The 11607-nt window shown below is 50.5% G+C and overlaps 2 protein-coding genes across 5 annotated transcripts; one reads left to right on the top strand and one right to left on the bottom strand.

Annotated features, from left to right (window-relative positions):
- Nucleotides 1-240: 240 nt before the first annotated feature.
- EEF2KMT (eukaryotic elongation factor 2 lysine methyltransferase) lies at nucleotides 241-5971 on the bottom strand. 2 transcript variants are annotated; one of them, XM_062503318.1, is made up of 8 exons: nucleotides 5888-5971; nucleotides 5739-5801; nucleotides 5024-5104; nucleotides 4727-4828; nucleotides 4423-4556; nucleotides 2948-3255; nucleotides 1872-2021; nucleotides 241-1175 (listed from the first exon to the last, which is right to left on the bottom strand). In XM_062503318.1, exons 1-8 carry the CDS (start codon nucleotides 5969-5971, stop codon nucleotides 1075-1077), a joined length of 1023 nt encoding a protein of 340 aa, XP_062359302.1. In that variant the 3' UTR covers nucleotides 241-1074. The 2 variants fall into 2 exon arrangements, with proteins under 2 accessions (XP_062359302.1, XP_062359303.1); XM_062503319.1 differs by having other exon boundaries at nucleotides 4727-5104; nucleotides 5645-5801; nucleotides 5888-5969.
- A 914-nt stretch (nucleotides 5972-6885) lies between these two features.
- Nucleotides 6886-9684, top strand: NDUFB6 (NADH:ubiquinone oxidoreductase subunit B6). Of its 3 annotated transcripts, XM_062503509.1 has the most exons (4): nucleotides 6886-7145; nucleotides 7221-7313; nucleotides 8380-8424; nucleotides 9535-9684. In XM_062503509.1, the coding sequence occupies exons 1-4, from the start codon at nucleotides 6966-6968 to the stop codon at nucleotides 9601-9603; spliced, it is 387 nt and encodes a 128-aa protein (XP_062359493.1). In that variant the 5' UTR covers nucleotides 6886-6965; the 3' UTR covers nucleotides 9604-9684. The 3 variants fall into 3 exon arrangements, with proteins under 3 accessions (XP_062359493.1, XP_062359495.1, XP_062359494.1); XM_062503511.1 differs by lacking the exon at nucleotides 7221-7313; XM_062503510.1 differs by lacking the exon at nucleotides 8380-8424.
- Nucleotides 9685-11607: the final 1923 nt, after the last annotated feature.

Here is an 11607-nt window from a genome sequence, read left to right as displayed (position 1 = left end):
ATGACTTGAATTTTGTGTAAGAGGAGATAAAGGAGCTCCTGTGTAGGCTGCCAGTTTGTGTTTACTCTAGAAATAACACCTTTGAGTTCTTTTTGGGGACAGGGAACCAAAATCTGGGCTGGGGTTATTTCTGCTTAATCCCATCAGTCTCCTTTAATATGAAGAAGATTCTTCAGGTTTTAAATTAGGTATCCTGAGTTTTCTCTCCATTGCAATAGAAGGAGGAGGCTGAAGTTTTTTTCATTTCAAGTAGTTTTTAATAGAGAAAATTAAGTCAAAAGAGAAGAATGAGCAGCACTTTGATTTTTCTGCTTCAGGACCAGTGCTGCCCGACAGGAGAATGATTAATGGATGATGGGAAGTTTCAGAGCAGGGGAGCTCAGTCCTTGCTCTTTGCAGGATACCTGGAGCACTGCCATGCAGAGTGATTCCTTTTTCATGCCCAGCCCTGCCTGAGGGGACACATTCCCAGCAGCCACTGTGGAAGTGGCAGTCCTTATGTGAGGGAAAGGGACATCAACTCTGACTTGTCATCATTGCAGAGTAAAGATGCACCTGATTTACAGCAGAGGCATCCTGGGACACAACTACAGGTATTGGTCACTGTTTCATTGGGGGTTTTTAAACTAACCCAAACTGCAAGTATATACAGACCTAAAAGACCAGAGTAGACTACTACAGCTGCTTTTAGTATCAACACCCATTGATTACTTTGAAACATTGTTTTGCTCTGTTGCCTGTGTGAGATCCTCATCCTGTGATCCTTCAGGTTGCTCCCAGTACTTAAAAATCACAGTTGGGAAAAAAGAACCCCACTTGAATTCTGTTGTCTTCTACAGAATCCAAGTGAAGTGTGATTGGGGCTTTTTGGTTTCTGTTGCCTGAGGTTCAGTCACTTCCCAGGGGCAGTAGCAGGCTTGGATCCATTCTGGGAATTACAGGAAGGAAGGACTCCAGGTGTCCATGTGTACAGTTGCATCCTCAGAGCCTCGTTTCCAGAATTCAGGACAATCTTAAAAGGCTGAGACAGCTCCTGTTGGTCTCAAAATTCCAGTTCTGTTTGCCAAGCCAAGCCTATACAAATATTTGTAGAACAGTTACGTCTGGCTGCACATCATAGAGAAAATTACAGCTGCTGTGGGCTGGAATAGTCTGCCACCTGATCCCAGCTTTATCTGTGAAGAGAAACACTGGCAGTCATATTTATGTTTAATAAAACAAAGAGCAAAAGTTGCTTGACAAGTTCTGTAAGAAGAGATCTTTAGCATGCTGTGATTGACAGACAAATGCTTATTAGTGTTTTTTTTTTTAAATCCCATTAATGCCTCTGCTGAGCACTCAGTGTCACTTCATGAACTAACCAGAATTTCACAGAATATCCTGAGCTGAAGGAACCCACAAGGATCATCAGGTCTAGTTGGTGAACACCAGCTGAACAGCAAAGACTCCAAAAGATAGGCTTTAGAAGTGTATATGAAGAAAAATCCCCAAATCCCTCATTTAATCTCTAGTTGGGGGTTTTAACCCTCAAAGAACAGGTAAGATAAGATAAAGGGTTGAGGTGTTATCACTGTGACAGTGCAGCACTGATGGCTCCCTCCTTTAAGCTTAAACCTTATTTTACTTTCCTACTTGCACCAGACTTATAAATCATCTTTCACAGATGTAAGCTGTGATAGCCAGGATGTACCTAAAGGTGAGTTCCAAGCTCCTGATGAAATCCATGTGCAAAAGCTACTGCTCTTAAATCCAGCTCTAGGATAAGATTCTGCTCTCGGACAATGCTCCTGCTCCTCTCTAGCAGAGAACAAGTAATGGGGAAAGAGGCAAAAAGGCAAAACTATTGAATGCTGGATGGAACAGGCACCCACCCAGCTCAGCCTGGAACAGCTGGTACGTGTCTGGATTCCGGACTGTGGAGGCAATGAACACCTCAGGAGCTCTCCTGTCTGCTCTGCAGGTGGAGAGCTTCTGTAGCAACCCAATGAGGGCTAAAATTATCTCAGGATCATACACCACATCTACAAAAAAAAACAAACAAACAAATACATACAATATTTATTGAGAATTGAGCAAAACCCAGAATAAAAACAGAAAAGCAGAAATACAATCATCACAGTGCAGGAAACCATTGATATTTTGTGGGCTATGCCCTCATCACTAAAACTCAGTGCTCCTTTTTGTAAATGTATTGTTAGATATTTTATTTAAGGCCATCCTAAGGGAGGCAGCAGAACCACTGAGTGCTGCTGCTCTATTCCCACTGCCCTTGGCAAAACAAACCTGCTTTGTCAGAAATAAGTGGTTTAGAGGATGATGCCAAGGACTTGCAGAAGTTTTCATCTGGAGTCCTTCCCTGGAGAGCAGAAATGGTGGTGAGAGGTCAGTGAACACCAAGGGCAGCGGAGTACTGATGCTCAGAGGGGCTTGCTTCCTACACAGAGGTGTCCAGGTGTGTGCAGCACAGCAGTTACTCATGCTGCAGTGTGATAAGGGCACATCCTGCTGCAATGAGTAACAACAAATAGCAGAGAGATGTCAACGCCCCTCAGTTCTTGCCTTCAGAGTCCAGCTGGGGCTGGCTGGGCACTGAGCAGTGTCATTGGCATTAGGTACCACGCAGTGACTTCATTTTATAGAATTCCCATTTACTGCATCCTGTGATACCTTGGATGCCATCCTTGCACCTGGATTCTCAGGTTTTTCTTTGCAAAACTCCAAATCAGGGTCTAAGACCCACAGCTGAGACATTCTGCTCTCACTAGGTATCACCACTATCATCCTACTGGCACTAGATTTTCTATGATTGGATTTTTTACAAAAGTCTCTCTGAATTTATACACAGACAAGTCAAAAAAAAAGTCTGTAGTTGGTTTTTGGTATTGTTATTCCTCAAGAGGCTGCCAGGGTTGCTGAGTCCTGCCCATCCCTGCTCCCCGTGTGGTACCTGCTGCAATGACAACGTCAGCTCCGAGACCCAGCAGCTGTTCTTCTGTCACTGAGCCCCAGTCAAGCTCAGCAACAATCACTTTTGGTTTTTGGCAGTTCTCTCCTTCCACCTCCTGTCCTTGGGACTCTGTTTGGATGCTCCAGGTCACGTCAGGCTCTGGGATGAAGCCATTTAGCTTGATGTTTTCTCCCAGCTGTCTGAGAACACGGGGGTGGCAGTCACTAAATATGAATGTCCTGGGTTGGCAGGTCTTGCAGATGGCAATTCCAGTGAAACCAATCCCACTCCCTAATTCCAGGACTGTCCTGAGGGTAATGGAGTAAAAAGTACTATCAGGATTGAGTTGGAAATCAAAACATACTAAATATAATTCAAGGTAAAATCAGTTCCAGATAATTACAATAATTTTTAAGTGAACCACCCACAATCTAACCTTTGCCCCAAGCAAATGAAGAGTTGGGAATAAGTGAGGGTGGAATTGTCAGCATAAAATAAATCAGCTGAAATGCTGATTTCTGTAAGGCACAAAGCATTCCCACCTGGCTTTAGCCATCTGCAGCACAGCTGTTTCCACCTGAGCTGGCTCTCCAGTTTTTAGTCAGTGGAGAAAAACAGACACTAAGCAGGACAGTTCCTTCCATCGTGAGCTTAATTATTATTATATTGTCTTTCCTCAAAAGTTCTTGCTTGTCTTGACTGCTTATAAATAAAGTAGAAATTATGTGATCAGAGGTGCCCACTAATAACCCAATATTGTTAATCCTTGGTGAATCCCATAATGGATTCACAGTCGATAGTTAAATTACTGAAAACTGAACAACTGACCTCCCAGAGCAGGTCAGACTGCACAGTGCAAGGGTTTGATCCTAAACCATGTCTTGACCGGTCCTTTCCTGGGTTAGAGTTTGGCAGAACAGACAAGAGCAGCAATTATGCAGCAGCAAAAGGGTATAATTTCAGTTATTTTGTGTGTATAGTCTGTTATTAAACATTTCTAGTATTAAGTTGCAGTTGTGTAGCTCACACTATCAGAGGGTTGGAGCCCCTCTGCTCTGGAGCCAGGCTGGCAGAGCTGGGTGTGCTCACCTGGAGAAGAGAAGGCTCCAGGGACACCTCAGAGCCCCTGCCAGGGCCTAAAGGGGCTCCAGGAGAGCTGGAGAGGGACTGGGGACAAGGGATGGAGGGACAGGACACAGGGAATGGCTTCCCAGTGCCAGAGGGCAGGGATGGATGGGATATTGGGAAGGGATTGTTCCCTTGGAGGGTGGGCAGGCCCTGGCACAGGGTGCCCAGAGAAGCTGCAACTGTCCCTGGATCCCTGGAAGTGTCCAAGGCCAGGCTGGATGGAGCTTGGAGAAGTCTGGGACAGAAGGTGACCCTGCCCATGGAATGATGTCCCTTCCCACACAAACCATTCTGTGATCCTGCAGGAATGAACACCTCTGTCCTCATTCCTCCTGCTGCTGCCATACCTGTCCCTGAACACAGCAGGGTTCTGCAGTGCCCACTGGGCCAGCAGCAGAGCAGCCTCCCAGGTGACGAGCCCCGTGGTGCCTCCGGAGATCAGCGCTGTGCTCTCAGACAGGCTCACACAGTCCCCTGTGGGCTGCAGGACATGGGAAGGCAAAGATGGATCAGCATAGGCCATGAATTTAGAGCTTACAAAGGACCAGGGAAAAGGAGGGAAGCACTCCAAGCTTCAGGGTGACTGCTTTTAAATTATTGCTTAATTTGGTGAGTAAATGTGGTTTAGAACAGTGCAGTGTCAGTTCTTACCAGTAAGTAGTTTTTGTAACACTGAGTAGATTCTTCTTCTTTTAAAACATCTGCCAGTGCCTCATATAGTTCATCGAGGGGTTCAGCTGCTGTGGATTCAAGCTGTGGGGAGGAGAACAGGGCAGCTTTGAGCATGATGTTGTCATGAAACAGAAAACAATTGCACTCCAAGCCCTGTTCTAGTACAGTGTATTTACACTGAATGTTGTGGTTGGCTATTACATGAGATATTTTCAAGGGGAAAAAAAAAAAAAAAAAGAAAAACAAGTGGAAAATAAGCCGAAAAGCAAGAGGTACCTTTTTGATGAGCTCAGTGAGGAAGCACCTCCTGTACTTGGCCGAAGGGGGATATTTCACACACAGAGGGTGAAGAATTGTCTACAATGAGAACAGCCACAGAAACCAATTACCTGGGGCAGGGTTTAGGAAACACACTAAGGACCAGAGAAGAACCATTAATGGGGTCTGGGTAGCATGAAATGCATTAGAACTTAGTCTGTACAAGAGATGCTAAGCCAGAAATTGAAATGGGATTATTTCTGGCAGGATTTACAGATCTGTGGCACAAATTTCTTACTTTTTGTGGCAACAAAAAACTTTCTTATTTTTCAATAGAGTAAAGAGGAAAGTGGAGTGGAAATAATTCAATTTACTCTCCTCCTTCTTTTGCCCTTCTCTTCCTTCTTTCCATTTGGGCTGGCTGCCTGACTTGTGATCTCCATCCACAGGGACAGTTTAGGCACCACCATTCCCTGTAATCCCGAACATCCAGGAGGGGCTGCGCTGACTGTGCCATTCACCACAACCGTGGTCTGGCACGCGGGTCTCGATTTTGGTCTAAGAACACCCAAATTCCAAGGCAGAGAAGGAAATCTTTAGTTCTGCACTGCCTAACGAAACACTGCGACACCGGCTCACCGATCTCCGTATTTCTGAGCCATTCCGGCGGCTTTAGGACAAGGGCTGGCACCATCCGCAGGTGGCACGGGGGTGACTCCGAGCTGTCCCTCACCTTGTGCAGAATATCCGCCAGCAGGGCGGAGTCCGGTGTGGTCCGCAGGCTTTGTTCGAGTTCCTAAAAGAGGATAAATAAATAAATAAATAAATAAACAAACAAACAACGCCGCGGGACCGCCTCGCCCCCTCCAGGGCCCCCCGTACCGGCCAGGGCAGCGAGCGGAGCGGCCGCACCGCCAGGAACCGGCGCTGGAAGCGCAGCGTCAGCCCCGGCGGCGGCTCGGCCATAGCTCCACAGCGCACGGCCGGGCAGGCCGCGAGTCCCCGGCCTCGCCTGGCGCAGTCCCCGGAGGAGGAGCAGCCCAGAGGGCGGAGCGGCACCGCGAAACAGGGAACGCCGGAGCGGGGATCGAACTCGCGATCCCCGGGACGCCCCGCGGCTCTCCCGAGTGAGCTGCCCCGGCCGGAAGGGGGCGCCACCCGCCAGCGGCGGCCGGACCGGGCTGGGACTGAACCGGGGAGCGACGGCGTGGGAATGGTGGGAACGGGAAAACAAACACCGAGAACAGGGAACCGTTTGGATCAGCGAAGCATCGAGATGACGGAACACTGGAATCGGGGAAACATGGAATCACTGGATCATAAGAATCACGGAAACATTGTAATTATGGAATCACGGATTCACAGAATATTGGAATAATGGAATCAGTGGAATCATGGAATGGTTTTGCTGGGAAAGGTGGTTAGGGACCATTTCATCCCACCCCCTGCCTTGGGCAGGGACACCTTCCACTGTCCCAGGTTGCTCCAAGCCCCATACAACCTGGCCTTGGAAATTTCCAGGGATCCAGGGACAGTTGCAGCTTCTCTGGGCACCTTGTGCCAGGGCCTGCCCACCCTCCCAGGGAACAATTCCTTCCCAATATCCCATTCATCCCTGTCCTGTGGCAGTGGGAAGCCATTCCCTGTGTCCTATCCCTCCACGCTGTTGTAAATAAACTCGCCCCATCTTTCCCGTCACTTCCCTGCAGGTACTAGAAGAGGCCACAACTGAATCACCCCTATGCTGTTCTTTCCCCAGACACTCCCGGTTCCCTGAGGTTCCCTCACGGCAGAGCCGCCACAGCCTCGTCACCGCCTCGGCGCTCTTGCCGGGACACGTCATAACTCCACGCCCGTGACGTCACTGCCGCGCGCCCGCGGCGAAGGACACGGCGCCCGAGCGGGGCCGAACCGCACCGGACCGGACCGGAGCGAGCGGGACCGGGCGGGCTCAGGCGCCATGAGCAGCCCTGTGGAGGATGAGAAGCTGCGGGTGCAGCAGCTCCGCGCCCTGCGGCGCCGCTGGCTGCGGGACCAGGAGCTGAGCCCGCGGGAGCCCGTCCTGCCGCCACGGCAGCTCGGGCCCGTGGCCGCCTTCTGGGATCGCTTCCTGCAGCCCGGGGATCCCTGGCGGCAGCAGGTGAGCGGCGGGACGCGGGCACCTTGCGGCCTTTCCTGGGCCGCTGCCCCGGCCTGACTGTCCCTGTGCCCTCAGGTGCACAAGTTCTACCAGAGCGGCCGCTTCGTCATGGTGCGGGTGCTGCTCCCCGCCTGGGCCATCACCTACTGCCTGAAGTACCACATTCGGGTGCGTGCGGGGCCCGGGAGGTTAAAGGGAATGCTCGGGAAGGAGCAGGGCAACGCTGGGAAAAGCCCAGAGCCGAGGGGAATGATGCGAGGGGTGATCCTACAGCGAGTGTGGGAATGTGCTGCTTACATGCGGTTGCAGATGTGTTCCTCGTGGTGTGTTCACCACTTGTGTTTCCTTGCTGGGGTAGCACTTATATATAATTCTGTGTGATACTTCATCACAAAGAATCAACCTTGTGAGACCCTACCTGCAGAGCTGTCTCCAGATCTGGGGTCCAACAGCAGCAGGACGTGGAGCTGCTGAGGAGAGGAGGAGGCCACAGATATGCTTCAAGGGCTTGAACCCCTCTGCTCTGGGGCCAGGCTGGGAGAGCTGGGAGTGCTCACCTGGAGAAGAGAAGGCTCCAGGGACACCTCAGGGCCCCTTCCAGGGCCTAAAGGGGCTCCAAAAGAACTGGAGAGGAACTTTAAACAAGGATCGAGAGAAGGGGGAATGGCTTCCTATTGGCAGAGAGAAGGGTTAGATGTGATACTGGCAAGGAACTGTTCCCTGGGAGGTTGGGCAGGCCCTGGCACAGGGTGCTCAGAGAAGCTGATCCCCCTGGATCCCTCGAAGTGTCCAAGGCCAGGTTAGATGGAGCTTGGAGCAATTGGGGATAGGGGAAGTTGTCCCTGCCCATGGCAGGGGGTGGGAGGTTTAAGATTCCTTCCAACCAAAACCATTTCATGATTTATGGCAATGTCCAGCTTTTCCTGTGAGGTGAGCAGCAAAGTTGTGTCTGAATTGCTCCTGCCCTGCAGAAACAGCAAGGCACATCATTCCTGGGAATAACCAGAACAGCTGTTAGTGTGGGGAGGCAAAAGGGCCAGTCCTGCCCTCCCTGGCAGATGTGACTGTTGTAGCCTCAAGTATTTCTCTAAGCAGTGGAAAATTTAAGAAGACTTGTGCTTAGCACAGTTTGTATTCTGGAAGGGTTGTGGTACCCATTTTGAAAATCCTTTCTGCTTCCTCCAAGTAACACTGTTCTGTTTACTCTTTCCCTCTCTTCTTCCCCTGCTTCCAGAAATCTCCGCACGGTATGGTTGTGGCAAACCCACGGATATTCCCGGTAAGTCTCTTATCACTTGTCTTACCATCCAGCTGTGTCACACAGACTGGAAGGGCTTTCCAGGGAGGTTTGTGCAGCACCTGAGAAATGTCTAGTGATAACTTTCCCAAGGGATGTGCTGGGTCCTGAGGGCAGCACAGGGACAGTGGGTTTGGGCACATTCATTTTGTCCCGTTTCAGTGCTACCTCCTCTGTAGCACCTCGCTGTCAGAACGTGGCCAACACTGCCCATCCTGGGTGGAAAATACAAACATTCCCTTTTGGGAATGGGTGTTCAAAGCCCTAGTGGTTATTAACACATGGAATCACACAGGAGTGGCTCTGCTTCTCCTCATTGTCAGCACTGAGAATATTGGTTCTGACTTGGTTCCAGGTGTCCCCAAAAGAGTTGTGTCACCTCAGCTTGGGACAAGTTTCATGAAGCAGAGAGTTTCACAATGTTTGGTCTTTTCTGTTTTCAGGCTGCTCTGAGCTGTTACTGATTGGTGTAACAAGTCAGAGGGCAAATATTCCCACAGAAGATCAGCTCTGCCCTTTCTGACTGCTGCCCATTTTTGGCATAATACTTTCTAATCATGCTCTAAAATAAAACTATAAAATATTCCATCCCAAACAACCACAAAGCAACACGCTGAGGGTCGAGCTATTGGCCTCTGTCTTCAGCCTAATTTTTCAATTGAGTTAGGTCAGCTCAGCAGGCCAAGACTATGCCTGGAGCTGGAACAAGTGGTGCTGGGGCAGCAGGCTGATTTTTGAGGGATTTCACAGCTCTCCATAGGCTCTGGGCTGTGGGTTTGGACTCACTGATCACTGCTGGAGGGTATTGCGCAGTGCTGTAAGTAATTTCTGAAACAAAATGGGCTCAAAATGTGTGGCTGCACTTCTGTAGTGGAAACAAAGGGTAAAGCAAGTACAGACTCCAGGTAATTTTGCTGTGATGTTATTCCAGTGGTCTGGGAATGTTGAGTGACTGAGAGTGTTCTGAATAAGTTGTGGTGAGATTCTTGCCTGGAAGTGGGTGGGGACTGTTGCAGATTCCCTGAAGGACTGGGCTGTGCAGGGGGAGTCTGGGTGCCATAAGGGAATGCTCACCACGCTCTCATCCCACAGGGGGACAGGATTTTAGAGACTGGAGAGATCATGCCACCCCTGAGAGACAAGCTCCACAAGCACCACTGATGGCCAGCTGATTTCATCCTTGGGTGGACATGGTGAGAGCTGCACCTGCTTTGTCTCTTCCATAAAAGAGTCTTTATTCTGCATTGTCTCAGCTCCTCTGTCATTTACTGTCTCCTTAGTCCATGTCATTCCAGGTGCTCCTCATGTGGGGAGTTCATATTGCTGAATCCTGGTGATCTCCAACCCCCTTACTCACCTTTCAATGAGGACAGTGTGGGCCTTGGAGTGAGGAGAGAGACACTCTGTATTCCAGGGATTTTGAAGCAGGCTGCTCCAGGGAGCAGAGTCATGCTGAGCTCCTCACACATACTTGGTTCTCCTCTCCCACTCTACCAAACCCTTTCTACTAACCTGTTCTGACAGACTTCCAGTGAAAACTTAGCTTCTACCTATGTCATCCCAGCTCTGTGATTAGGGAGGGTGGCAGAAGAGGCACTGCTGCCAAAAATCCTTTTTATCACTCTTTCCTTTGCCTTCAACCCTTTCTGAGGAGGAGTCTTCCAGCCCCCACATACCAGGGCACTTTGTACTAGGGAGACTGGTCTCTTAAAGAGCAGGGAGCTGAAGGAGGCAGTGATCCCTGTGGATCCCTTCCAACTCGACATATTTTATGATTTGAAGTGTTTTAGTAGCTACTTTGGGGATAGGAATGTTTAAACCAACAATCCAAAGGGTAACCTGGGGAGCTGTGACTGAATCCCCTCATGAAACTGTGAGAGACCAGCCCAGCCTGTGTGTGTGAGGAGCAGGGGACAGGTCAGAGCCCCTGTCCTGTGTTTGGGGACAGCCAGATCCCCCAGAATAGCTCTGCTAGGGACTTGAACCATCAGGGCCATGGCAAACACAGGGACAAGTGTCCAGCAGTCAAAGGAGATCAGGTAGGCCGTGGACCCCACGCCCAGACCCTTGCTACACCCATGTCCCTTTCTTTCCTTGGGTAAGCAGTGGCTCAGGGTGGGACAGCAAGTGGGGAATGAAGTGGTGGGGCAGTAGGATCCTTTGGGCCATCTCTGGGAAAGGTTGGGGTCCACTGGGCGGGGCTGGAGAGTGAGCAGGGGCTGTTGGGGAGCACTGTCACAGTAAAGATTCAAGGGGGAGACTGGGTGTTGATGGGCTGCAGGGGGATGAGACTTGTCCTTCCCAAGATCCTGGGGGTCCCTGTCACCACCCCTGCACCAAGGTGAGCCCAAAGGCCACAGTGAGCCCATCCCCGTGGCCAGTGACATGGGGATGCCCTCCCCTCCCTGGGATGCCCTGACACCTCCACCCTACTGATGACAGCTGGGGTACCCCAAATCTCTGAGGTCCCCACGCACTTGGGCAATGCTTGTGAGGAACTGGGGACTGTAACATCTTCTGGGGACACCACACACCCAGGGGGAATGCCTGATACTCCCAGAGCTCCCAGATTCCCCCAAGAGGGCCCTGATACTCCCAGGACTCTCAAATTCCCCTAAGGAAATGCTGACAATTCTCCTCCTAGTGAGAATTCCCGCAGGACTACAGGAAATTCCTAGTACCCTCAGAGTGCCACAAACATTCCCACAGCTCCAGCATGCCAAGAGACACCCCAGTCCCCCATGTCCCCATCATGTGGGGCCATTCTAGGCCACAGACTTAGTCCCAAGGACAGGTGTGGAGCCCTGGGATTACCTGGGGGTTTTGGAACAGATAATCTTCCCTGAGCAGAAAGAATGGATACCTTTCCCTCAAGCAGGGAGAGGTTTGAGTGGTCACAACCACACCAAAAAAAGACAACAGAGCCTACTGAACATGTCCTGGCACACCTGCAGCAGGACCATTCATCTCCATCCCCTCAGCTGTCCCACTTCAGGTGATCGCATGTGGCCCTGGGTGAGCAGGAGGAACCACAAGCCTGGTGTCAGACAGGGCACTGCTGACAGCTGCTGGGCCTCTGCAACCACCATGTGCCTCCACAAATACAGTCTGGGTCTTCCCTGGGGCATTCCTGGACCTCTCAAAGTTATCAGATCCAATTTCCCT

Source organism: Cinclus cinclus, chromosome 16, assembly GCF_963662255.1.
Source record: "Cinclus cinclus chromosome 16, bCinCin1.1, whole genome shotgun sequence".
Classification (NCBI taxonomy): domain Eukaryota; kingdom Metazoa; phylum Chordata; class Aves; order Passeriformes; family Cinclidae; genus Cinclus; species Cinclus cinclus.
The sequence above is the reverse complement of the archived record's forward strand: the minus strand, read 5'-3'. Positions and strand labels throughout refer to the sequence as shown.

Bases quoted from the DNA above. Each gene is read 5' to 3' on its own strand.
- EEF2KMT (XM_062503318.1), bottom strand. From the start codon at position 5,971: ATGGCCGAGCCGCCGCCGGGGCTGACGCTGCGCTTCCAGCGCCGGTTC. The intron at 5,105-5,738 runs GTGAGGGACAGC...TTCTCATTGTAG, and splicing joins TGGCGGATATTCTGCACAAG to ACAATTCTTCACCCTCTGTG. The intron at 3,256-4,422 runs GTATGGCAGCAG...CATTACCCTCAG, and splicing joins CCTGCTGTGTTCAGGGACAG to GACAGTCCTGGAATTAGGGA.
- NDUFB6 (XM_062503509.1), top strand. From the start codon at position 6,966: ATGAGCAGCCCTGTGGAGGATGAGAAGCTGCGGGTGCAGCAGCTCCGC. The intron at 7,146-7,220 runs GTGAGCGGCGGG...CTGTGCCCTCAG, and splicing joins GGGATCCCTGGCGGCAGCAG to GTGCACAAGTTCTACCAGAG. The intron at 7,314-8,379 runs GTGCGTGCGGGG...CCCTGCTTCCAG, and splicing joins GCCTGAAGTACCACATTCGG to AAATCTCCGCACGGTATGGT.